General features: G+C 48.7%; 1 protein-coding gene across 2 annotated transcripts; it reads left to right on the forward strand.

The window, feature by feature from the left end:
• Window positions 1–549: 549 nt before the first annotated feature.
• POU2AF3 (POU class 2 homeobox associating factor 3) lies at window positions 550–8,131 on the forward strand. 2 transcript variants are annotated; one of them, XM_077772678.1, is made up of 4 exons: window positions 2,010–2,421; window positions 4,496–4,550; window positions 5,920–6,149; window positions 7,529–8,131. In XM_077772678.1, exons 1-4 carry the CDS (start codon window positions 2,410–2,412, stop codon window positions 7,898–7,900), a joined length of 669 nt encoding a protein of 222 aa, XP_077628804.1. In that variant the 5' UTR covers window positions 2,010–2,409; the 3' UTR covers window positions 7,901–8,131. The 2 variants fall into 2 exon arrangements, with proteins under 2 accessions (XP_077628805.1, XP_077628804.1); XM_077772679.1 differs by lacking the exons at window positions 2,010–2,421; window positions 4,496–4,550 and adding an exon at window positions 550–714.
• Window positions 8,132–27,095: the final 18,964 nt, after the last annotated feature.

Consider the following 27,095-nt stretch of genomic DNA (forward strand, 5'->3'; position numbering starts at 1 on the left):
GGGGTAGTGCTTCGGGGAGCAGCCGGAGGACCTCGCTCTCCACCCTCACCTGCCCGCCGCCTCTCCCGGGCTGGCTTCCAGACCAAGGGCACGCAGGGGTCGGGGCCTCCCCAGAAGCCGCGCTTGGCCTGATGCATAAGTCAGGGACTCAGGGTTTACGCACAGCCTCCCTGCGGAGGGGGCTCGGTCCACTGCTCTGCGCCCCCCCCCCCAGCCCCTCCCCAAGGCCCCCAGCACCCTCTCCCCGGCGGCAGGCTGGGCCCAGAGCCCAAGGTTCCCCTATTTTAGCCAAGGTGATGCGCTTCCCTAGACTGCTGTCCGCATTCCTGAGCAGAAGCACCTGTGTGCCACTGGCCTAGGGATGGGGCCCAGCCTGGCTGGGTGGCCGCGCAGCTTCCCACGGGCTCCGTTCCCACTCGGCCGAAACCTGCGCAGCTCCTCCTCATCTCTCAGGTCGGACACTTTTGGGGCCCCTTCCCCCCTGTCTTGCAGCATTCTTTTTGCCTTCTTGGAACCTAGAAACCCGGTCTCCGGTGTCATAGTCTATAAGAGACCCTCCACACCCCCGTCTGACACCCAAGCCTCACATTTGACCACTGACTCTGTCGCCTTTACCCAGAAAAACCGAAGGTGTATCAAGGTGTCCGGGTGAAGATAACGGTGAAGGAGTTGCTGCAGCAGAGAAGGGCGCACCAGGCAGCCTCCGGGGGAACCGTAAGCATCACCCCCTCACTTACACCCCGCCTGTGTTCCACCTCACATAACCCTGTGTCTGGAAAGATGTGGGAGACCACGCTAAGCTCAGCCACCATCCCCAGAGCTGGCCTTCCAAAGCTGCCTTTATAACTTCTGTGCCCAGCTCCTTCTCAGCTCAGCCCAGGAAGCCACAACATAGAGCTGGGGCGTGCCGGGGGGGCTCGGGATTTGGGGGAGCCCATCCCTCACTGATCATAGTTGAATATAAAGGGCTTGTTGACCTGGTGTAGGGACAGGAGCAGAGAGCCCTTCAAGGAGAGAATCTCTGTGGACATGCCCCCTGCTTCTCATTCATATGAAACCGAGCTTCTGAGGTCATTTATCTGCAAACCACCAGGCACAGAAAGCTCCCAGCACAAACGGGGCCATGTATCTACAGAAGAGACAGCTTGGGATATAGAAGCACCTCCTCAATATGCAGTAAAGCCGGATGCAGTCCCAGGCTAGCATGGGGTGATATGAGGCAGGTATAAGGGTACCCAGTCACTTCATATACTCTCCAAAGCAGATAGTATTGCTAAGAGTGCTCAGGGCATCAGCAGAACCAGACAAACTGCGTGGGGTAGCTTCCATTCATTGCTGAAAGCCCTTGGTCAACGCTTGTGCGTTGCTTTGGGTGTGGATGCGGGATATGACAGATGGGCCCATACTGCCAGTGTTAGGATTGGTCCTGTCTCCAGCTTTTCGACATCCTCCNTCCTGAAATGGCCCTTTGTGGGAAGAGGTACGGCGGGCTGGGTTCAGGTCTCAGCTCCTCCATGGTGTGAGTGTATCCTTGAGCATATCTCTAAGCTGGAGATAATAGGATTTTATGAGGGCTAAATGAGTTATATAGCATATAATAAAGCACTTACAAGAGTACTTTTCATTTAGCAAGTGCTTGATAAATGTTAACTGTTATTATTATTATTTGCAAAAAGCAGCTACAATAAAATTACAACCAAGGATTGAAAGCCAGCTATCCAGTAATGTCCATTCACTCCCTTTGCTCAGAGTTTAGAGTTCAAGTGTGGGCTTGCTGTGATACAGCCTGCCTACCAAAATTTACATTTACTGGAGAAGTTAGTACCACCATGTATGGGATTTTAGCTAACGCAGCAAAGCTTCTTTCCATTCGCGGAGGGCTTTTACAGAGGCTTAGAAAAAAAAGCACTTTTGCACACTTATTATTTCATTTAGTTCTTTTAACAACCAGGCAGGGTAAGTCATCAGGATCTACATGCCTCTGTTACAGCTAACATCCAAGTCTTACAGTTACTACGTACGGGCAGAGCTAAAAACACGATCAATGTCTTCTTACTCTTCGTATAGAAAACAAAAAAAACCTTCCCACAGATTGACTCCCTAACTTCATCCTTCTGCACGTCCAGCTGTGCTGAGCACGGTCTGGTAGCCTCACCTCTCGATTCCTTCAGTTCAGAGATGGTTATAAAATTAATAAAAGCAGGAACAAGGGAACTGAGGAATGCTTCTGGTGCAAAAGAGAAAGAAAATCATCAGGATGTTCACAACAAAATGTAATCTTTCATTGAGGAGTTTGGGACATGGTAGAATTCTGCTTCGATGCCCTTGGAGAAACCCCGCCTCGCATGGTGCTTTTAACGCCGCCGGCCTTTTACAGGCGGGTTTGGCTGCCGTTCGCTGATCGCGGGAATGAAAGCAAAGGTAAAACATTTCACTTGTGTACCTGACCAGTATCAGTTTCCTGGAGCTGTTTGATTTGTCTAAGCTTTTCTGAATCACCACCACCACCCCCGAGACATAATAAAGCAGTACTTCTGAGGCACTGCCTTGCAGGTACATGCATAGCAAAGCCTGCTCTCCTTTGCTTCCTGGAAGATTACACGCACCTAGGCCCTCAAAGGCACAGAGAAGCAGCACAGCAGTGATTTAATTATGAGAGCTGGATGTGAGAGCCCTCGCTGGGGACCGGCAGAAGGATCTGGGATTCTCGGAAAGCTGTGAGGGTGTACTCAGCAGGAAGGGGGGACAGTGTATGCCTGCTTCTGGGTGTAGACCCTTTAGTTTAGCAGAGACGATCTCCAGTTTGTTCAATGGTCAGAGGAAGCCTCTGAGAAGCTTTGAGCCAAGGACAAAGTTAATTTTATCAAACACACAAAGCAGGAAGAAATTTATCTTAATTTGTTATGAAGTCAGAGTAGTATCCACAATCTGACATTTAAACAAGCAATCGTGGCTGGAAGTTACAGATTGAGGCAAATGTCAGGTCACAAACAGGGAGCTAGGAGAAATGTGTGCATGCCAGATTTCTAAGCTGGATTAAAAAAAAACTTCTTTCAGCCAGATCAGTTTACCAACAACCCTAAACACACACACACACACACACACACACACACACACACACACACACATCTTTTACCTTTAGGAGAAAGGGAAACTTGAGTTTGTATTTATCAAAGATATAATTTACCCTTTCACAACCATTGACTTTTTTTTAAACAGCCTTGATGTGTTTTCATAAATTGTAGATTGTGGTTTTTTGTGCCGTTTGAAATCGAAGAGAACGGTGCCTGTCTTTGTATTCCTGGAGCAAAGTAGAAAGGGAACCCATGACTAGAAAGATAACATCGAGTAGGAGATTGTAAACATACCTGAGGGAGATATTGTGGGCAGGCGGACAAACAGAACGTTCCCATTCCCGGGGAGGAAAGGGGTTAAGGAGAGCTCTACAATGAAGCAGATTTTTTAAAACCCACTCCTTCCAAGTCCTTCAGCCCAAGCTGCAGTCAGATATTTGCATAAAGAGCTGGTGAAGGAGTCCAGCTTCCTGGTTCATGACATTACTGCATGGATCGTTTTCAAAATTAACACCACCTCCTGTTTAAGCAGTGGCCGAGTGTGCGTTCTCTGGGTGGCGTGGTGCATGGGAGTACGTATACCCTGTAATCTGAGAGAGAGGTGTGGTGAGCTCGCCTTCCCAACGCAGAATCACAGAGCAGTGCTGGTCCCTTTAAACTTTAAAGCCACCATCCGAAGCCTTAAAAAAAAAAAAAAAAAAAAAGGAAAAGAAAATCCTAAATTACTCAATACAATGATCCCTTCAAGTATTTAGATATAGTCGTGAAAAAAGCAGTCCTTATAGAAAATAGTACAAAACATACAGAGTTTAAAAATACTTAGTGACCATGACCTAGAGGGTAGATAGGCTTCAGCTCACTGACTACAGATTTAAGAAAATTTTTTCTATTTTACTATTTCATAGCTAGTGAGCACATGGGAATATTTTTAGCTAACCCAGGATGAGCAAAGTTAGGAATTGTGTCCTTTTGTGAAAACAAACTCCTAAGGCTATGCAGCCAGAGAGTATATGAGAATTTTGAAGAAACTGATTAATGAAGTCGTAGTTGGGACTAAATAAATTTAGCTCTTATTCATTTTAAATTAAATAGTTTAATAGAAAGGCTCTTTGCTGAGTATTCTCAAACTATTCCATTTCTCTGTAATAGAAGAATCATTTCCATCATTTTTACTGAAATTAATAACCTTTAAAATTTAAGTGGGAGGATCTGATAGTTTAAAAGAAAACAAGCAAACATAAAAACTGAGTCTAAATAAAATATAACATTGGTCATATGTAACGACAACCATGTCTTTTAGAAGAAAATATCTGGCTTACCTTGGAGGAGAAGGCAACACAGTTCATGTGACAGTGTCTTAGGTCTCCCCTCTCAGCACTGGGATTTCACCCTGCTCTGTGGTCGCATTCTTGCTTTGGCAGGTGTCCGGAGGCAGCAGCGTCCGCCTTCCAGACCAGGTCCCACCACCTTCTGCAGGTCAGTATAGCCAGGATTACCGTTCCCTCAAAACCCCTTACCAACGTCCATCTCGAAAGTCTTTCCAGTGCGGGATTCGGGGGTTAAGAGAGGCACCACCATTTCATTGGAATCCAACCAATCAGAAGGTGAAAAAGGCACCGTGTCTCCAGATGCAAGCCCAGCAAGGAAACAAGAGCACGGTTTTGTCCTCATTTCTGAAACGTCTGTTCTCTGCTTGCTGCTCTAACCCAAGAGTGCCTCCTCCACCTTTATTCCGGTTCCTTCAATCCCCAAGTAACCAAACTTGACTAGTAGATCAGAATTGTTTTCAGAAACGTATCCTTTTCACTGTACTGTTAAATGGAATGCAGGACCCCCTCAGGTTCCAGAATAATGCCTTTGCTGTTGCTCATTTAGTTTCTAGCCAATAGGGGCTTCTCTTCCCTTGTTTTCTCTCTTCTAGAGAGCAGTTCAGACACTTGCAAGTTTTCTCAGCCCAGTTCGAATAACTGCATTACCTATGCCATCCAACAGCTAGCTCACGGCTGAAGGTGCCGCTTTAGCTTAACCGAAGGAACCTGAGTCTTCAAAAACTCCAATGCTCTGTTGTCCCCTGATGAACACACTCTAAACCTATCTTCGTAGAGCATTGACAGATAGCAATCAGAAGTCAAGCCAATTAATAATAAAACGGAAGAGGAACCCCGTTCTCAGAATTATTCTTGCTTGGTAGCTGACAACTTATTTTAATTCTGTTATCCTGTTAACATGTTTACCAAGAAAACATTTTTGCCTTTTATAATTCATAACAAGTACTATGAATTCACTTTACATTCTTGGTATCCGTTTGTATTATTTGCACGGCTATTTGTATCACTCCTCAAAATTTAAGTTACTGAGTAAGTGTGAAAGTTTGGGAACGCAGCAATCCTAAATCAAGAGAATTGTTTCCCATGGCATCAGAAGTTTCCTTAAAGCCTCCCACAATTCAGTACGTTACTTCTGACAGGTGAGGTTTACTTGAACTGCAAATGGGATGTTGATGCCTTATAGTCCAAGAAAGTAGAGCCTTGAGCCATTATTTGCCTGTGACAGTTGGACACGGATTGGGTTGTCCTTCTTTTATTTTGTGTCCTGACCACATTTACAGCCTCTTTCCACATAATTAACCAGATTTATTCCACTGGGACTTGAATTCACTAAGGCAATTTAAAAAATCCAAACTGCCTGCCTGTTTACTTTTCTAGAACTTCTTAAGCCCCCTGGCTCCCCCTGCCCGACCAGACATGATAAATATTCAGAATATAGGAGAGAATTCCATTCAAAGTTATAAGGGCAGTTTTTAAACCACCACAACAAAAATCTGTCTTTTTCCTTTCTCTTCTAGGGCTGTATTTTGAGCCTGAACCAGTTTCTTCCATGCCCAGTTATTTTCAACCCCAAGAATTTTCCAGCTGCGTTTCTTGTGAAGAAAACACAAGCTGCCTTGACCAGATCTTTGATTCCTACCTTCAGACAGAGACACACCTGGACCCTTCGCTCAATTCCACGCAAAGTACTCCACACTATTTCCCTGACAGCTTCCAAGCCGCCCCTTTCTGCATGAGCCAGAGCCTGGTAATTTATCTCCGTTCTTTACAAAACCTGACGGTTGCTTACTCTGGGGTGGGAATGCTTTGTAAGAGAGTTTGCATCACCTCGTGAGAAATCACACAAACACTGTCAACAAGGAAATCATCCAGGAAACAAGCCGAGAACCAGTTAAAACTCAGTGGGGGTCAAAACAGCCACACATTGCAGGGGGCAAACCTTCGGATACACATGGAATCATGAGTTCCCAAGTCGGCTCTACCCAAGTAAGGGTGAGTGGCAATAAAAAGAGGTATCCTGACAATGTGCATTTAATGTTTTAAAACTGTAATTAAGACATCTGTTCATTGGAAATCATTGATTTAAGCAGCGGTTGTTGGATTTTTTATTTAGAGCTCTTGAAAATGGAATTAAGGCTCCATCTACACAGTACAAAACTGGCATTCATTCTGATAATGGGTTTTTATTTCATTTTCGACACTGAATCGGCTCTCCTAAGTGCCAGTTTTGGTCTGGTAAATGTATAAGAACTTATTTGGGTCTAAGATGGCTAGTGAAAAAGAAGCCCTAATAACTTCAAAGAATTTGGATTAGTCTATTCTTTGTGAACCTCAAATGTTGGAAAATATGGTACCATTTATAATGGTTTCCATTAGTAAATATCAATTGTCTGAGACGTCTTTTAGATACACATATAATTTTTTTAAACCACAAAAAGTAAGGGGTTTTTTTAATGCAAATACTTTTTTTTTCTTTTGGTTTGTCAAAAGTCTGTGTAAGTAGCAGACTAAATTTTCAGGGTCTAGGACATTAACTCCATGGAATATGCACTCAGGACCCAAGTCATTCAGTTCCCTTCCCCTTTCAAAGAAGGCTTTCTCTGTAATTACTGTAGACCTGCTTACGAGAAAGCAGAAGGTATCTTTCTCCTCTGGGGACAAGACCTTAGTGACTATGAGTCATGTCTTAGAGTCTCCCAGACACTGGCTCGTCGAAGATCTCACTTCTACCTGTGCATGCTCACTTGGCTGTCCACAGTCAAGGGTGTGGAGGAACATCCCAGGTGCCACCTGCAGCAGGATTTGACGTGCAGGTGACTTGACGCACAATGGGATTTTGTGGTTTAAGAACAAAGCATCCTCTAAAGTATGGTTAATAACAAAAGAGACCAGTGGAGCAAGGCAATTTATTGTTGGGGAAGAAATAGGCAAACACAGAATAAGTTGTCGTGAACTCACACAGTCTGCAAATTAAATTACTTCTGCAGACTTGGGTTGGGTTGGGTGTTTTGTTGTGTTGTATTTTTTTTCCCCTAATGTTCTTACCCTGAGTTAATAAATCCACTCCATTCAGCTCTTTTAATCCCGTCTAAACTATCAAGCTCTTTGTTCCTTGGTTTTGTCTAGACCCCAGGATCGCCTTCCGATTCCTCCACTGTCTCCGGTTCCTTTGACTACAGTTACTCGCCGGCTCAGCTACCGTCATATGCTCCGGAGAATTACAGTTCTCCCCCCTCTCTGGACACCAGGAACTGTGGCTACCCCTCAGAGGACTCCTCCTACACCCACGTGCCCTCGTACGCCCCCTACGACTGCTTCTCCTCGGCCGGCACCTCCGTCTGCTACTGTGCGTCGTGTGAGATGGAACACTTGGATACCATCAGGGCGTCGGAGTGCTTTTCCTATCCCAGCTCAGACTATGTGAACTTTGCCCCCTCCGCAGCGGCCGCCAGTGATTTATATAAGAGAGGGACAAACTGTGACATCTGCTACAGTTAATGGCAGTTACAGTAATTCGGAACATGGCATGCCTATCCCTGTTTTTCGGCCGCCCCAGATGACGACTCAAAATATACAACCTGTTGACAAAATGTCACAAGTCCAGTTTGTATGTCACCATTTTCAATTTTCTGATGCTCACTGAGGCATTAATTAATACGAAGTCCTCAGACCTGGTCACTGTGGCACTCCTACTCTGTATGCGTACAGTTAACATTTTTGTAGGGAATGTTCAAGGGTGTTACTTTTCTATGTAACGAACAAATTCTACATTTTTTTACTAATAAATTTTGTATTATTAAACATTGGCTTATATATTTTTTAATTTTCCAATAGTAGTTTCCAGTTGGTTTGAATACTAACAATTCTGGTAGATCACCAATTAGTCTTCAATAGCTTGATCTTGGAATGCCTGGGTGGCTCAGTCAGTTAAGCGTCGACTTGGGCTCAGGTCATTATCTCACGGTTCATGGGCCCGAGCCCTGCGTCAGGCTCTGTGCTGACAGCCAGCTCAGAGCCTGAAGCCTGGTTCAGATTCTGTGTCTCCCTCTCTCTCTGACCCTCCCCTGCTCACTCTGTCTCTCTCTCTCTCTCTCTCTCTCTCAGAAATAAATAAAACATTTTTAAAAAATTAAAAAAATAGCTTGATCTCACTTATTCATGAATTTAAAATTATTATTTCATTTTATTTTATTTTAAAGTTCATTTATTTATTTTGAGAGAGAGACAGTGTGAGCAGGGGAGAGGCAGAGAGAGAGGGAGACAGAGAGAGAATCCCAAGCAGGCTCCGTGCTGCCAGCGCAGAGCCCCTCACAGGGCTCAAACTTATCAAGCCACAGGATTATGTATGATCTGAGCCAAAACCAAGAGTCAGATGCCTAACCAACTGAGCCACCTGGGTGCCCCTAAAATTATTTTAATGTGGCTAGATGCCTTGGCTCCCATAAGGTTGGAGGGTAGACACAGATGTGATGGTTGAAAAGGAGAGGCAGCCTCACCTCTAAATGAGGTTTTGTGTCTTGGAGCAATATCAGAGAAAGACATTGATGAATCATTAGCTTTGCCCATCTAACATTAGTCATTGAAATGTTAATATGGCCAAAAGACACATCTGACCTACAGCAATATTAACAACCTGTAGATAATTCTTCATCCCCAAGGTGCTGTTTTGTAAACGTTCTGGGCAAATACTTGATCTTTTTGTGCCTGAGGGCCACCATGCTGTTGATGTATCACAGAGCTTGGAGTTTGTTGTTATCCTCTATTTCCAAATTTCTGCATTAAGTCCTTAAATATGCATTATGCCATTTGTTTCTACAGATTGGTTGGTAGGATTGTCCGTGTTGTTTTCAACTGAATTTCAGAGTTGACTTCCTCTGGTTAATCTACCTGAACAAGCCCAATCAGCCTTCAAGGTGAAGACAAGTTACTTAAGCTACCTATGCTAGACTATACTGTTCATTCGTGTTCGCCGAGGGCATTAAATCACAGGACTTAACCCCTGCAATGAAGCCTGGAGGGGTGTTTTCCATGTCCCAAGTTTCTGCACAACGGCACCAATATTGGTAGCATCGGCCCTGGCCACAGCTACCAATTTTGCAAGCCCTTCCTGTGAGCCAGAATTGCCCAAGGGTTTTCTCACACATCATCTCACTTAATCTTCACAACAATACTGATAGCAGCGGAATGAGCAGTCTGAGATTCAGGGAAGTCAAGCACCTACCCAATCTCACCCAGCCAGTAAGTACCGGGCGTGGGTCTGAAGAACAGCAAAGCTGTGATTTTTACGCACCCTCTGGTGGTGAAGAGTTTCAGCTGTCATTTGTGAAAGACTGCTGTGAAATCATCCCCAGTTAAACTCGACTTCCTCATACAAACACAGGTGTGTCCCCACACAGCTAGTCAGAGCTCTCCAGAAGGGCTCACTGTCCCCAGACAGGAAGGTGCCAAGCACAAGAGCTGCCAGAGGCCTCCCTCTGGGGACGGAGGGGACGAAGCTGACAAACCCCCACCTCAGTGGGCCTTTTTCTATCAGGAGGCAGATAGGCTTTCAAAATGACGTGTCTAATTGTCACCTCCCTGGGCACTCCGCTAAGGCTTGGGCAAACATGGCAAGTGGAAACCTGCCCCGTGGGAGCGTTGTGCCAGGGAAATAGAACCATCGCTGCCTTTTTTTTTTTAATATTTTTATTTATTTCTAGGAGAGAGAGAGAGACAGTGTGAGCAGGGGAGGGTCAGAGAGAGAGGGAGACACAGACTCTGAAATAGGCTCCAGGCTCTGAGCTGACAGTCAGCACAGAGCTCGACGCGGGGCTCGAACCCACGAACCACGAGATCATCACCTAAGCGAAAGTCGGACGCTTAACCGGCTAAGCCACCCAGGCGCCCCCATTGCTGCCTTTCTGAGATGCCAATAAAACTAAATTTTTAATCGTTTCAAATTGACTTGACACTGGCCTACTGTCAACAAGCATCTTCTCCGACAGGTCATCCTCTGCGTATGACCCACCCCAATCCACCCCTGCTGTCCCCAAGGGACAGAGAGCAGAGAACCCAAAGATGGCCCGTGGTGGACACCAAAATATCCTCTTCCTGATGCCATTCTCTCTCTCTCTTTTTTTTTTTTTCCATTCTCTGACTCTACCCTCTGCCTTCTGAGTCAGTGGCCTCGCTGACAGAGGTTTGCCTGCTCTCCGCTTCTTACTCTTTCTTCATACGTCCCTTCGTGCTTGCCGAAATCTAGTCTAGAAAAAGATTACACATAAAGAATGTGAAACATGGGCTAACAGAGCTGCTATGCATCACAATGAATAACACCCCCCCGTAAAGTGGCCTTGAAGATCTTTCCAGAAGTTTGGGCCAACAGGCCACCTGGCACACGAGGAAGTGGCTGAACACTGCCCAGCCGGTCTCTTAAGCAGGACAGCTACACAGAGAACAGCTGGGGAGCCCTGCAGTGGTGGGTGAAACACCTGCCCGCAGCACGGGGAGACCCGGAATGCCCCTCCTCTGCAGGTGCCTGGGAAGCCGCATAAAGTCCAGAAGCCTGTGTCGCAGTGTGAGCACGAGTCAGTCCATCTGGGGTAGGACCCGGGCATCTGCATGTTTTAATGGACTCAAGTGGATTCTGATATAGACAGTTCTCTGTCTACACTTGAAAACACTCACATAGTCGATGTTCAAATCGTCCCCTTCCAGGACCTAGTGGCCTAATAATAGTTTATACGGACTAAGCCCTTCCTCTGACCCAGGGCTGTGGGCATTCATCTCATTTAGCCCTCAGACAACAACACAAGACAGATCTTATCATTGTCTTCGGTTTTTGTCAGCAATGGACGTGCCGCTGGGAGAGGTGGGGTAACCTGTCCGAGGTCACTCAAGCCGTCGTCAGGATGAGTTCTCCAACCCAGGGGCTCTGAATGTCCAACGCCCTGCGCATACTTTCCACGCATTCTACCTGGAGGAAACATCTATCTGGACCTGGGTCCCCTGTATGCACAGCCGCACCCTCTCCTCGCGCCACAGGGGCATTTAACAAGATCATCAATGGGAGGGGAGCTGAATGAATAATGTTGTTATTCAGAGCCATTCAATTAATCAAACAAAAAATTAAGCACTTGCTGTGTGCACGGCTGATTGTGTGCCTTCAAAATGCAGTTGACGGGTAAGAGGCTATGTGATTTCAAAAACTTAACACTGGGAGAAGGTCAGTGAGGGTAGGCAGGGGCCAATTTTCAAGTTCTTGGGAAATTTAAATCTGGGTCAACCCTCGGAGCCTGAGACGAAGTTGAAGGTGGTAACCGTTTGGAAATGATTACCTCGGGCGATGGCCCAGCGCGGTGACACCCGGGCAGCTGTCCTGAGCTACACGTGGATGTCGGGGGGCAATGTATAGACAAGGGAGGATGGGGAGAAGGGAGTGAAGGGGGCGCTGCCTTTTGATGGAAAATGGTTTTAAAAATCATTATTCAGTCCAGAATCAAAGCCAATGAAAGTAGTGAACGATATGGGTTAAAATAATTCTCGACTTACCATTATTTCCAAATCCTCAAACCCTAAGTAACCCCAGCACAACGCCTAGCTGTAATTCACTCTTATACTGCCTCCCCCACCCCATACAGAGACAACCTGCCTAAGGGAAATTTGGTCTGTGGGGGATCTCTGGGTCCTGGAGCTGGACTGTAGCTCTGGTCTTCAGAGCCACGTAGATCTGTGCCTTAAAAGGTAGCCTAAGTGACCCCATTTCTTAGGTTCCAGTAGGCCTCTGGGCAAGATGTAGGAGCTGGAAGGATGAAAAAATATGAAAAGACACAGCTCGGAGTTATAATAAAGCATCAAATGCATTGAGGGCAGAAATTGGCATCCACTTAGAAAATAGTTTTTCTTGCTTAAATTAAATGGATAGAGAACATGCTGTTGGTCTTTGGGAAATGCGAAAAAGGGTGTGTGTATGGGTGTGTGTGTGAGAGAGAGAGAGGGAGAGGGAGAGCGAGAGCGAGAGAGAGAGAGAGAGAGAGAGAGAGAGAAAGCACCATTCGTTGCCATCTGGATAATCAGGAGGAAAGAGGAGACATCTACCCTTAACCTGCTGTGGCTGAATCTGGGGCATCCCAGCTCCCTCCCAGCTCTGAAGCCACCACTTCCCTCCCCTACTGTGCATTTCCTGGTTGGACAAGCTAGATTTCAAGAGCACTGTTATGGTCACTCAAGTCCTAGGATTGCCCTGATGAGGGGAAGTGGTAAATCCTAGGGAGAGACCAATTTGTGGGTAGATGACAGTCACCCTAAGGGGGACTAAGGCAAGAATTTTATTGTGGTTGTGCAAAGAAGGCATTCTCTGAGAAGAGGACCCATCAGAGGGCAGAGGATCGACATTGAAAATCGGGGAGCATCTGGAGCACCTGGGTGGCTCAGTCAGTCAAGTGTCTGACTTCGGCTCAGGTCATGATCTCATAGTTTGTGAATTCAAGACCCACATCAGACTCTGTGCTGACAGCTGGGAACCTGACCCTGCTTCAGATTCTGTATCTCCCTCTCTCTCTGACTCTCCTGCTCACCCTCGCTCTCTCTCTCTCAAAACTAAATAAATGTGAAGAAGAAGAAGAAGAAGAAGAAGAAGAAGAAGAAGAAGAAGAAGAAGAAGAGAAGAATTATTATTATTGGGGAGGGCTTCCTGTGAGAGGTCCAGTTTGGGGGAGCTTTTCTTCCAGACTGTGGATGCACAGTCGCATTCAGCATTGTTTAAATATGCCTCTGCCACTTTGTAATTCCTATTGGTAACCCCAGCTGTTCAGGACGTCTGGTTACCCACAGAGCCTTGGGTAGAAGTACAAAGTGAAGGCACTTTAAAGGGAAGTGTTCGCCGCTCTCTGCCAGACCTGAGCAGCGCTGGTGGAACCTATTGCAGGAATTTGTGGTCAAGGGCAAACTAGAAGTGGTCTACAGCCCGGGAGCAGTGGCCCTGCCAGCAGCAGGATTCCGGAGAAGGGATCCGTTGAGAAACAGCCACTCAAGATACGGCCAGGGGATAGCAATGCTCAAAAGTGAAGCAGGCAAGAGCTCAGTCCGTCAAGTAAGGGGTAACTTTAGGACAAATTTTTTAAAAAATGTGTTTACGTAGCCGTTGGTACATTTTTCAAAAATTACCCCTACAAGTTGAACATTTAAATAGTTTCGAGAGGAGTTGAGATTAATTTGGCTGATAATATTTTAAGGCTGGAAAGGGACGCGGAGATCACCTAGCTCAGTAGTACTCAATCCTGGCTGCAGTCACCGTCACCTGACGGGGTTGTAAAAAACGTTGATGTCCAAACCCCACACCAGTGAGTCACAATCTCCTTGGGCGTTAGGATTGTTTTAACTCCTTAATTTGAAATTATAGTTACAAAATAATGCAGACCCTCTATCCGGAGCTAACTAGACTATGGATTTTACTCAATCCTTACTATTTTTCTACAGACATGTGTTTATGTATTGTGGGTGTGTGGTTTCTATGAATAAGCCTGAGTATTTTTTAAACTCCCTCAGAAGATCCTAATACAAAGCCAGGGCTGAAGAGTGGTTTTGTCGAATCGATCCGCCTGCCACAGGTGAGGAAATTGAGTCCAGAGTAGAAAAGTGCCCTGCCCGAGGACACAGCCATCTTTCAGTAGGGAAGGCAGTGGAATTTCTTAGTCCAATGACCTTTATATGCTTGTTAAGAGCCAACATTGTGAAAAAGAGCTGACTGAGAGTTGAAGCAAGAGGTAAAGGGATGCGCCGAATTTTTGAGATCACTTTGCGGGACAAACACAAAGTACCATTTTTGGTAGCTCTTCCAACCTCATGGGGTTATTGACAGTCATTGTTTTAAAATTCACTAAAAGCGGGGGCGCCTGGGTGGCTTAGTCGGTTAAGCGTCCGACTTTCGCTTAGGTCATGATCTCGCAGTTCGTGGGTTCGAGCCCCGCGTCGGGCTCTGTGCTGACTACCAGCTCAGAGCCTGGAGCCTATTTCAGTCTGTGACTCCCTCTCTCTCTGACCCTCCCCTGCTCACGCTGTCTCTCTCTCTCTCTCCTAGAAATAAATAAAACATTTAAAAAATTTTAAAAAAATAAATAAATAAATAAATAAAATAAAATAAAATAAAATTCACTAAAAGCGTGCGTCTTGGCCAATAGTGAACATTCCTCCCCACCCTCCACCCCGAGTTCATCATTATTATCAGCAAATTCTGAACTGGAGGGATCACAGGTCTGGCATCACACAGAGATTCTCATATTCTTTGACTTTCTCTGTGTGTGGCTCCTTCTGCTTTCCTCTTGCTGCAAAGGAACAGACAGTGGTTGGGAACACACTGTCGGACTTCAAATGACCTCCTGCCACGCTCTCCCTGGGAGGCATTCTTCTTACTCCACCTGAGGCATTGAGCCAGGCAGGTGGGAGAGCTCACTTTCAGGTGTCTTTATTTTGCGTGCTCTTTGGCCTTGAGTAAAGCCGCGGAAGGGTTTCTTCCTTCTCCAGCAGGCTGCTCCTCCACGGGGGGCCTCGGACTGCTCCTGGGACAAGCACAGCACACGCAGTGGGGGGACATGGAAGACGGCCCTGTCTCAGTAAGTCTTTCTGCACACCACCCTCTACCTGAAACAGGCAACCACAGCCAGGACCCCAGCTACACTTTCATCGGAGTCTGGGCCCAGGGCAGCCAGGCCGGGGGGGGGGGTTGTCTCCAGACACCAGAGTGGCAGATGTGACCCCTGGACCTCCTGAGCCCGGCTCTCCTGCTCCAAGCACTCCCAGGACCACTTCTCTGTCCCAACAGCAGCCCCTTCGAGCTCGGTGTGAGGAGCCAGGCTGTTCAGGAGCAGCTGGGCCGCGGTCTCGGCCAGCACAGGGGCACCTGGGCCACCGAGGCTCTCCCCGCGGCCTTGGCCAGGCTCCCTTCCCAGGGTCCCCAGCACCACCCCCCCCCGCCCCCCCACAGCCAGGCTCTGTGGATTAGGAGCCGAGCTTTCCTCCCTGCACCCAGCGCTCTGCAGCGGCCCAAGGAAGGAGCAAAGCCACTCTGGGCAGGGCCGCCCGTCTCCGAGGCTCGTGTTCTCTCCCGCGGAGGACGTGAGGGCACATTTAGGATCCGGTCAGCCACGCGGGGCCTGGGCCTTGGTGTTCCCTCCCCCGCACGGCAGGGACAGGTGTGTGCATTTCTGCAGGTCCCTTCCCGCTGCCCACAGGCGGGGTGTAGGAGTCCAGCTTCCCAGACATTGACCTCATGGTGTCCACACAGAGCCGGACAGCCCAGACCTTAGAGCCCTGGGGCCAGGCGGACCTGGGTTTGATTCCTGGGTTCCGCACTTCCTTGTTTGCTCTGAAATGTTGGGCAAGGACTCTAACGTCTCCAGGCTGCCAAATGACCAAAGCAGAGCAACCATGGGGGTAAAACCTACTCATTCAGAAAACCTCTTCAAAATTGGCTTTAGTCCTGGGCACGACTTGTGGGATGCTATTTTTCTGGATCCGAGGAGGTCACCTCGGGAAATCAGGTCACATGGCATGGCCAGAGCCTCCAGGACCTTTCCAAATCCTCCAAGACGCTGAGACAAGGGCCATCCTGTCTGGGAGGGAATGGGGATTCTGAGAGCACCATCAAGGGCACAGGTATCTGGGAAGGGTCATACCTGAGTCCTTCGAGAAAGACTTCCGTGCCACCTGGGTTTTATGTTTTCTCTGCACTTCCGGAGAAAATCGTGTTTCTGCTGACATCAGCTAGACGGAGTTCCCTGTTGCTGCATGTCTGCAAGACCACCTACCGGCCGCTGTCTCATCTGGCCCCCACGACCACCCAGTGGGCTACGTGTCGTCCCATTTTACAGATGAGAGCATTGAAATCCGGAGTTGGAGTCAAACGCCCAAGCCAGCTAGCTAGAAGATGACAATTCAAACATATGCTGTCTAATCCTACAGCCTCTCTGAACGTCAACACTTGTTTTCCTTTCAGAGGTCGTAGATCACGGGCACCAACCGGCTTCATCTCTGACCTGAATCCGAGTCACGGAGACTTCACTAAACGACTTAATCTTTCCAAAGCCTCAGTTTTCTCCTTTGTAAAATGGGCATATAAATAATACTTGCTTGCCTCCCACAGTTTGAGGACTCCATGTACGTGAAACAGCTAGCTCGGTGCCTGGCTCACAGCAAGGGTGCCATTGGCATTCGGTGTTTAACCATAAGACCTCACTGAAACTCTTTTGAGGAAGCTTCCTGAGCTTCCTCCACCCCGCCCCATGCATCTCTGCCTTGTGGCACAGTCCTTATTAACTAACTAAAGCCAAGATTTCACCCTTCAAGTGTGGATAACGATATATGTTTGTGTGGATCATGTCCTATGGATAGAGCTCTGCAAATTCATTTTTACTTTGTGTTATTTTTTCAGACAGGCTGAGTCAGAAACTTGAGGCTTGGACTTTTTTAGTTTTTCCACCAGCCACTAAGAATTCTTGCTTCCATCAGGGGAATAAAGAAATGCAGAAAAGGGGCGCTCTAGGCTTGCTGGCTTGCTTCCGGAAAAGGGTCTATGCAGTGGAAACAAGGGTCTGTGGATGGGACACGGGGCTGTAGAAGACAGGACGAGCCGTCCAGGGCAGGGACAGGCAGCCATCAGGTACTGAAGCCACCTGAGTGGCAGATAGAGCCACAGCCAAAGGAGGAGGCCGGGGAAGGCTTGGCGGGAGAGCAGTGCCTCCATCTTGGTCTCTGCAGCACAGGCACTGGCCAGGGCGGACATAGGGAACCAGGCTGACAAATACTTCTGGAAAGTCTATGTATGTGCCAGGTAGGGTATAAGTTCAGGACATGGTCCCAGCTGCCGGAGCCCAAGATTTGGTTAAGGAGTAGAGACCAGAATCAATGTCTAGGAAGAAAGGAAGGGGGAAAGTTGGGGACAGGCAGATAGGAAAAAGGGAAATCAAGGAGGCAGAGGAAGTTGAAGGAAGGAAGGGGGAGAGAGAAAGGGAAAGAAGATGAGGGAAGAAGGGGAGGAAAGAACATAAAAAGTAAGGACTCTTCCAAGAATGTGTCACAGATGCTGATTAAACAGAAGAAACGAATGCGAGGCTGCCAAGGCACCCACCGTGGGATGCACCGACTCTTCCAGGAGCCGCAGCAGCACCCCCTCCTCCACAGGGACCCCTGAACCCATGGTGGGGGAGGGGAAACACTCACACTCAATTGAAGGGTTTTGGCAGCTTGCACTGCAAAGAGCTTTTAATTTTTTTTAATGTTTTTATTTATTTCTGAGAGAGAGACAGACAGACAGACAGCGTGAGCAGGGGAGGGTCAGAGAGAGAGGGAGACACAGTCTGAAGCAGGCTCCAGGCTCTGAGCTGTCAGCACAGAGCCCGACACGGGGCTCGAACCCACGGACCGTGAGATCATGACCTGAGCCAAAGTCGGACACTCAACCAGCTGAGCCACCCAGGTGCCCCAGCACTGCGAAGAGCTTATTGGGTACCTTTACTTTTTTTCTTTTCTTTCCTCCCTTTTTTCTTAAATTTTAATGAGCATGCGAATCACCTGAGGGGAAATCGCGTTAAAATGATTATTGATTAAATAAGTTTGGGGGGGGACTGAGCCCCTGCATTTGTTTATTTTTTAACTGATTTATAATTGATGTATAATATTGATTGCAGGTATACAACACAGTGATTGGTGGTTCGATATGTGTTCACCTCGCAAAATGATCATGGCAGGTGAGTAGTTAACATTCACAGCACACAGCAAAAAAAAAAAAATGTGTTCTTCTGGCGTGAGAACTTGTAAACACTGCTCTCTGAGCAACTGCAAATCTGCAACACATCTGCATTATCATTAACTGCAGTCAGAACATTGTATACTGTGTCCCCAGGACTTACTTATTTTATAGCTCAAAGTTGGTACCTTTTGATGGGCTGTCTTTTCTTTACGGAAAACTTTGAGAAATTCTTTGCTCATTATTTCTTCTACTTCAGTGTGAAGCTGGGGGGCTGGGGGAGGAGGGGCGGGATAGCATTCCCCTTGGGGGTGAAGGAATGGAACTAAGGGTCAGCCAGCTCCCCAGCCCCAGTCAGATGTCCCCCAAACTCTCCACTGTGTCTCCAGCTCCAGGCCTGACTCCTGTCCCCATGACTGCCCCTTTTTTTTCCCAAAGTCTGGCCGCTGAGCAAGGTAAGACTAAGCTAAGGTCAGAGCACCTGGGTGGCTCAGTCGGGTAAGCATCTGACTTCGGCTCAGGTCATGATCTCACGGTCCATGGGTTCGAGCCCCGCATCGGGCTCTGTGCTGACAGCTTGGAGCCTGGAGCCTGCTTCAGATTCTGGGTCTCCCTCTCTCTGACCCTCCCCTGCTCGCACTGTCTCTCTCTCTCTCTTAGAAATAAATAAAAAACATTAAGAAAAAAAAAAAGACTAAGCTGAGGTCTCGGACCTCTGTGAGGCCTGATTTGCGGAGATCTGTTCCTCCGGCCCAGTGCAGAGGGCCAAGAAGGGCCGACTTCTTGCTCCCTGGCCTCTCATAGCAATAAGCCTCCAGGCACAGCTGCTACCAAGTGCAAGGCCAAGGGAGGAAAACCTTGCTAAGGTTGCATCTATGAAGCCACGGCTCCTCCTCCCACCACACTGACTTGTTCTGCACTTGCTGGAGAAAGAAATAAAATTCGTGTTCCATCCACTGGACCACCATGTTTAAGGGGTCAGTCCACTTTCTGCAACTCAGAGAAGAGCCCCAAATGGGCCGGAACTGCCCTGCAGTCACTGACTCGCCCCTGTGTTGCATTCACCCTGCTGGGGCTTCGGAGCTACAGGCTGGTCAGCCAAGTATTTGAGAATGAAGTTGATTTCAGGCTGAACTGATCAAAATCAAAACCCCAGGCCAAGGAAGAGTATTCTTTAGAGGCTCTCCCTGAAGCCAGACCCACCCTCCCAAAAAATGTCTCCATAAAAGCACCGTGCAGTCCATTGAGAGCTTTTTTGGCAATAACTGTCCAGGGAATTTTTACAACCCTCTGAAATAGTCACTCTACCCGATCTGCTCCGTGGCAGCAAACCAATGGTGCCTCATATAATTAGCCAACGTCTCATAAAATGTCAGAGTTTTGGCCCGAGATTGTTCTCAGAGATACACTATGCAAATACCCAGCTGGTATCACCAGAGAACAGGAATTTAGTTTGGAAAAACACAGTGATTAGGACGCCAAAGCATGGGCTCAGGGTCTCCACAGGCCCAGGCCTTCTTCGAGAGGGTCCTGGCTAAGAGGTTTTCAACACAGGAGGCTGAGTCTCGGTTGATACTTCATTCTCACTCTGGCTTTCTTAGAAGTGACCTTGGGCGCCTCCCTTAAGCAGTCTACTCTTGTTTGTTCATCATCATCATAACTGTACCAATGCCAACCTGACAGCACTCTTGTAAATGCCAAGGGGCAGGGAGGGGTAAAGGACACAGAGAGGGTCAGAGAGGGGGGAAGGAAGTTGCCCAGGGAATTTGTCACATGGTGGCAAGTGGCAGTTAAATCCAGGGTGTCAGACACACACCGTGTTCTCTCCGCACGAAGCCCTGAGCCTGACGGGCAAGGAGCACATGCCTGCATCTGCACATCACAGTTGCTACAGGTCCTGACGGGCGGTGCCGTTTGAACTACACCCTCCTCGAGCCCTGTCTGAGCCCACCTGTGACCTTTTAGGGGCAGAGCTGTGTCACAACCATGCAGCCTTTCTGAGCAATCTGGTGAGACACGGGGTTTTCCCCTGTTCACACTGAGCACAAATTCCTTCTGGCAGCTTAAGATCTGAAGCTGGGGTCCCCCGAGTGTGAACAGGCACCTCCCCCCCCCAACATACTCACGCACACTCTCCCCTGCACACTCCTCTCGGAGCACTCTTCTAGAGTTCAGAGCCTCACTGTTCCGGAAGCAGCTAATACCACTGAAAAGAATGATTATTAATTTTACAGGGCACCTGGCAAGGGAGGGCAGGCTCTTTATAATATCTGATATTCAAAATGAAACTGCAGGTTAATATCGTTTGCCATTCCCATTTTATGGGCAGGGAGAGAAGGCCTGGCGAGTTGAGGTGGCCTCCCCAAAGGCTTACAACCAAGAAAGACGGGCAGGATTCAAATCCCGCCCTTCTTACGCCGCGGCCAGGCTCATCCCTGGGTGCCCTAAGCCCGGTTGGCGCTAACGAGTGAGTGCCAGGCCCTCCTGCCCAGCCCCCACCCCTGCAGCCGGGCCAAACTCTCAAAACTGCCAACCAGAAGGATGGGCAGCAAGACAAATGCCCACACAGCTCGAAGCGGACCTACCCCGACAGAGGCGGCCCAGGCGGCCACTTGGCCGTGGAAGGTGTCCAGCCCGATAAGGAGGCAAATGCCAGGCACCTTGTGTGTCCAAAATGCGTGTCAGGTTTCACTGCTGGGCTGCGGTGGGGCAAACGCCATATGTGGTCTCCACCTGCCAGGACTGGTTGGCACAGACGTCTGCAGCCTGCCAGCCACGACAGGCCCAGCGGTGTGTCCCCAGGGGGCCTCTGCGCACCCCAGGGCTTCCCAGTGAGGCATGGTTTCACGGCTCCGCCTCTCTGAACCCTACCCCTCCTCCAAGGTCAGCTACAGACGCCATTGCCAACCAGCCACTTTGGGCCGTGTGGCCTTGGACAGGCCGCTCTATGCCTCTGAGTCTCATTGCCCTTTTGCGAATAAAATGAGAGTTAAAAGAGCCCACCTCCCAGGGCTCTGGAAAGAATGAAGGGGTCCATCCAGTGCTGTGAAGGCTGGATGCTGAAGCACATTGTAAGTGCTCCAGAAACGCCAGGCACCTCCTCACTTCTAGGGGCTTCCTTTCCTGAATTTTGGTTCCCATCACCACCTGCCTCATTCAACTTACCATCTCGTCGCGCATGGGCTTGGACCTGTCATCCATTCTAGTCATGGGTGAGTCCTCTCTCTCCCAGATCTTAGAGCCAAAGCGCAAGGCCAGCCTTTCTCTTCCCTCCCCACACACACTTAGCACAGTCTGGGCCACACCAGGGCCCACCAGGCGCTGGTGCGTCGGGGCTCCTACGTGTGTTAGTAACACATTCCACAAAGAATTCAGCGTTCTGTGAGAGTTTTTAAGGATCGTGTGCTGACGATGTACATAATTCTGTATTTCATCCTGGCAACATGAAGCAGGTGCTGTTCTCATCTCCATCCTGTAGGTAATCGAGGAACCTGTGGGTTCAGGTGCTCAAATGGAGGTGCCCATGGTCACAGGACAGGAAGTGGGAAAAGTCAGGATGGGAATCCACATCTGTTCAACTCTAAAGCCCATGCTTTTAACCGTTATCTTAATTCCCATTGCTTAGTCACGGTCTATTCTGTTGGACCAGAGTATCCCACAAAAAAAGCCCACAAGGAATTAAAGGGAACAGAAAGGAAAAATAGACAAGGAAGGACCAAAATAAATTCTGGGGGAAGCCCCAGAGTTGGCTGGCATCTTCCTCTCTGATCGAAGATTGACCCAACTGTCACTTGAACGACAGCCCCCAACCCACTCGTGCTAGACCCACACACAGAAGAAATGTGTCGTATGCAAAAACAGGGAAAATTTTTTTCTTAGAATTTTCTCCTTAGATGTTTTTTCTCTCTAACACCATAGCCTAAAAGAACCACAGGATGGAAGAGACCCCAACGATTTCTGCAGGAAAAAAATAATCTTGCTTTTTAGTGATCAGCTTTATGGCAGGAACTACCAAGAAAGTGCTGGCTTTTGAGTGTTAATTCCACCTGTCTGTTACACCTCAAATTAAAACCATTTGCATATTGGCTAGAGGGCTTTAAAATTCAGAAATTCGTATGCTATAACTTGAAAGCCAAAATAAATCAATCAGAGCCAGCTGGGACATGTTCCCAGGAGATATAACTGAAATGTACAAGAATTCATCAACACCAGCAGTTTGGGGTGTTTTCCTTGTAGGGGGACTGTGACCGCCGGCTGGGTCTCAGCCAAGACTGGCCTCCCTTCTCAAGACTGTTGGGCGGGGACCCTGGCCTGATTTCGTCAGTTACTCTATGCCCAGACTGCATGTATGGTGCCAGCCCAGGGTAATTTGGACCCCCCTCCATGCTTATAGTCTCAAGAAAGATGGCAGATTGTCAGAGAAGGTAGCCTCAGGACCAGTGTCTTTATCAGACAAGGAGCGATTCCAAGGACAGTCAAAAAGAAAGGAGCTTCTGTTCCAGGCTAAGACCTTTGACATATGTGAGCGCCTTTAACTGAACCAACCAGCAGCTCAGAGATCTGTAGTATTACCGCCATTTTACAGATGAAGAAACTGAGGCTTGGAGAGGGAAGGTGACTTGGCCAGTGTCACAAGGTTAGTAAATGGAGTCAGGATTTGAAGCCAGGCCTACTGGCCCCACAACTCGCCTCACTGTACTTGGTCACTTACCCCACAGGGGCCAGCGTGAACAGCCTGCAGACACAGGCGCGGGCGTCATTGGCACATACCACAGCCAGACAGCTCAGCTGCTTCGTGCTGGGTCTCAACTCAGATGGACCGATAACAGGGCCAGAAGGTCAGGTGTGGTGGCCTCGGGGATCGTCTGGCTGGCTCCGTGTCCTCCCGATGGTGCCTGGCGTCTGGCAGCAGAGACGGGCTGGGTGCATGCCAAGGCCACAGTCCAGGACAAAGGGCAGCCTCATCAAGGCCCCTGAAGCCACCTGGCCCCTATCTCCCTGCTGCCTGCAGGGCCCTGGGCTTTACAGGTCAGCCCCAAGCCCTGTTATGTCTCTCCAGGCTCCCGCCCTGTTGAGGGCCTGGCCCCCGTCTGGCTTAGAGACACACAGAGGAGCGCAGGTGGCCAGCCCAGCACCCCCGCAGCCGCCGGCCGCCCAGCCTCACACGCGCACATACGGCGTGCTCCGCTGGCCCAAAGTCCATTCCCGGCTGCAGAGGGATCTGAGTCAAACAGTGACAGAACCACACTGCCTGGGGGCACGGGCCTTGGTTTTAACAGCAGAAGAGAGCAAAGAGAACAGAGTTAGCAAGCGCTGTCTCCTCTTTGCCAGCCACTGTGCACATTTCATGCCTTCTTTTAACCTCGCAGGAATTCGACAAGGGAACGGATACGGTAATAGCCTCATTGCACAAAGGCCACAGACTATATAGCAGCTAGGGGCATAGGCCCTGAAGAAAGGGCTGCCGGGGCCCAAATTTTGGCTCCTGTTCTCACTGCTGTTTGCCTTTGGCCAAGTTCCTTTACCTCTCTGTGCCTCAGTGTCTCATCAGTTCTTCCCTGGCCTCCAGCCTGCTGGCCCACTCTGCAGGTGTTAGATTTGGAAGCCTCCTTAATCGGATGAGCCAATTCCTAAAAATAACCCCCAGCCCCACTCCCTCTGGAATGTATGACTCCCTTTGCTTATTCTCAAGCCAAGGATTCCCCCCACAGGTGCCATCTGCCAGGCCCGAGAAAAGGCCACTCCTCAGAGTGGGCCCAGCCCTGGCACGTGGGGTCAGTTATTGCTGTTGTATTTACCTTGGTTGTCACGAAGGCCTTTACCTCCCCGGCTGCCAGCCCAACACCAGGGTGGTACCTGGTGGGGGAATCAGCTGCAGGCGGAGGGACCTCCCACCCTGCAAGCCCGTGGGCTGTTTCTGGAGTCTGGTTTATCAGTCCCTTACCCTTCCAAACAAAACTTCCTGAGCCTAGTTCACTTTCCCAAGGCTACACTGCTAGTGGATTTCAACCCGGAATTGCCTCCAGGGACCACCACCTACTTCTACTTATTGTGGCATTAAATTAGGTAATTACCCAAGGACACCTGTAAAGTGAGTGATAAGCACAGTATCTGGGGGCGCCTGGGTGGCTCACACAGTTCAGAGGCGGACTCTTGATTTCTGCTCAGGTCGTGACCTCAGAGTTTGTGAGTGCGAGCTCATGCTGACAGCGGGGAGCCTGCTTGGGATTCTCACTCTCCCTCTCTCCCTCCCCCTCCCTTCCTCTCTGTCTCTTTATCTGTCTGTCTCTCTCAATACACAAACAAACAAACACTTTAAAAAATAACCACAATGTCTGGTACATTTTAGGTGTTCCATAGTCATTAGCCTGTTTTTATAGACATGATTGTCATCCAGTTTTTACAAAGAATTGAGACATAGAGCAGTTCCGCGATTTTCTCAAAGTTACTCAGACCGAATGAAGGTCAGAGCCAAGGTGACTGTGCCATGCTGATAGGAAAATAAAACCCACCGAATGAAAGCATTGCTACTTGATTGGCATTGCCTTGGTGGTCCAGACTTCTGCACATTGCCCTACAAAAGGCGAGAGAAGTTAAACAGTTAAGGTATTTCAAAAGCCAAGCGTTGACATTTCAAAAGCACAAGAGCATTTCTTGTGAATTTGTAGTTTTCATAAGAAGTGATGAATGTCCATGCTATATGGTCTTCTGCCTCTCCTAGGCTGGCTGGTCAAAGTCAAGGTCATGGCTTGTGGCTGACAGCCCTGCTCTGAACTTGGCTGGTCATTAGTACCCTGTCATCCAGTCTTCTACCTCCGGGGCATGGCTCCTGGGTCCAGGCCAGGTGTGAGCTTGCTGTCCTTAAAGATTTCCCAGGAAAGACAGCTCTGAGCCTCCCCTGTCCTCATTTCCTTCCTGCGTGGCTAATGATCATTGGCGTCCATGCTTTATATATCCATATGCTGTGAGCTTCTCACATATCATCTCACTTTGTCCTCACAACAGCCCTCTTGAGTTAGTGAGATTGTTGGCTCCATTTTGCAGATGTGAACACTGAGGCTCAGACTGGTTGTCACCTACCCAGCTATCATGCTACAAAGCCACGGCTCACATCGCTCACTGCCTACTGCCTGTGTGGGTGCCCTATTGCCACTTAACCCCTTTTTCTCTTGCACTGTCCTCCCTGGAGAGATAGTACTTTATCCCAACACACACATAACAATCGTTTAAAAGCTACTTATCAGTGCAACCACTCTGGAGAATCATTTGTCAGATTCTACTAAAATTTGTCATTTGCATCCTCCGTCACACTGAAGTTCCACTTCCTCTGCTCTTGAAAAGTGCTCACGGGGCACCTGGGTGGCTCAGTCAATTAAGCATCCAACTTCGGCTCAGGTCATGATCTCACAGTTCGTGGGTTCGAGCTCCGCGTGGGGCTCTGTGCTGACAGCCAGCTCAGGGCCTGGAGCCTGCTTCGGATTCTGTGTCTCCCTCTCTCTCTGACCCTCCCCTGCTCATGCTCTCTCTCTCTCTCTCAGAAATAATTAAAACATTTAAAAAATTAAAAAAAAAAAAGAAAGAAAAGTGCTCACAAGAGCATACGAGGAGCCATGTTCAAGGATTTTGGTTAAAACATCATGATGATGGATATTTGATAACCTAAACATTCACCAATTCAGGAACAACAAACAACACAGAAGCCAGACAACTACAGTTTATATGCCCACAGAGGGAACTCCAGGCAGCGGCACACAGGAATGAACGGATCTGCTCTATGTGCGTGGAAAGAGCATCAAGACATACTGTAAAGTGAAAGAATCTCAAAAACGATGCTTGTAAGCGCCATTCCGTGTCCTACCGGATAACAAGTGATGCTGGTGCTTTCTATGCTCATACTTACATGAGTGTGAGATAGGAAAAGCTCTGAATTAGCCAAACTGAGAATAATTACCACCGGAGTGGAGGAAAGTGACACAAAAATAGGAGATGTCGATTGAACGGGATGGCAGCCTATTCTGAGCCATTTCAATTTTTTCACAAGACAATTGTATTCGTGTGGCTGCTTGTGCGATTACAGCAAATAGCTGTGTGACCTGAAATACGTTTACTTAACTAATCTCTCTGTGTCTCTTTAGCATTTTCTGTAAAATGAAGTTGATGCTAGCACTTAGCTCGGAAGGTGTAGGGAGGGATGAAGTGAGGTCATGGATAAAGCGCTCGACTCCATGCCTGAAGCATCAGTGATCAGTAATATTGGCAGCTCGTATGGGTCCCGAAGGCCTGTGCGGGATTGTGACTGCTGCCCTGTGGCTGGCAGAGGTGTGCTGGGGATTACTACATGTCTCATCACAGCTACAGGATCTCCACCAGGGAAATATCCAGAGCTCATGCCGCGGCCCCGGCACACACACGCACCAGGGGAGAAGAAATGGCAGGCCAAGTGATGGCCGCACGGGAGCTGGATGGAGAACGGCCGTGACCGCTTTTCTGCTGAGAGCAGAGGATGCTTATGGAAGCCTCGAGGCCCGGGACTCATCTGATGCCCTTTCCCCAGCACGGCTGAGCCCCTTAGCTCGGAGGGCAGGAGTTCACCCGCAGGGAGATCAGATCTCTAGAAGAAGGCGTTTGGAAATAGAAAGGGGCAAATAGAAGGACTGAAAGAGAGCATGTCTTCCTTCCTGTAAGGCCACTGCTCAGTTGACCGACCCGAGTGATGGCCGAACAGGGAAGGTGGGCAGAGCAAGCCAGGACAGTAATGAGGGGGTGCCTGGGAACGTCCAATTAGGAGGATGGGGGGAGGGGCTTTCTACAGAGAGTAAGGCTATACAGGGCTGTGTCCTTCCCAGCCCAGCACAGGCACGGGCCCACAGTGGGGCTGCTAAGCAGTCAGGAGTCGGGGAAGGAGGGCCGCTAGACAGCGCAGCATATCCATCTGAATTCCAGTGCCTGGCTCCGGGGGGGGGGGGGGGAGTA

The sequence above is a fragment of the Crocuta crocuta genome, unplaced genomic scaffold (genome assembly GCF_008692635.1).
Source record: "Crocuta crocuta isolate KB4526 unplaced genomic scaffold, BGI_CrCroc_1.0 scaffold854, whole genome shotgun sequence".
Lineage (NCBI taxonomy): Eukaryota > Metazoa > Chordata > Mammalia > Carnivora > Hyaenidae > Crocuta > Crocuta crocuta.

Bases quoted from the DNA above. Each gene is read 5' to 3' on its own strand.
- POU2AF3 (XM_077772678.1), top strand. The intron at 4,551-5,919 runs GTCAGTATAGCC...TTTCTCTTCTAG, and splicing joins GGTCCCACCACCTTCTGCAG to GGCTGTATTTTGAGCCTGAA. The intron at 6,150-7,528 runs GTAATTTATCTC...GGTTTTGTCTAG, and splicing joins TCTGCATGAGCCAGAGCCTG to ACCCCAGGATCGCCTTCCGA.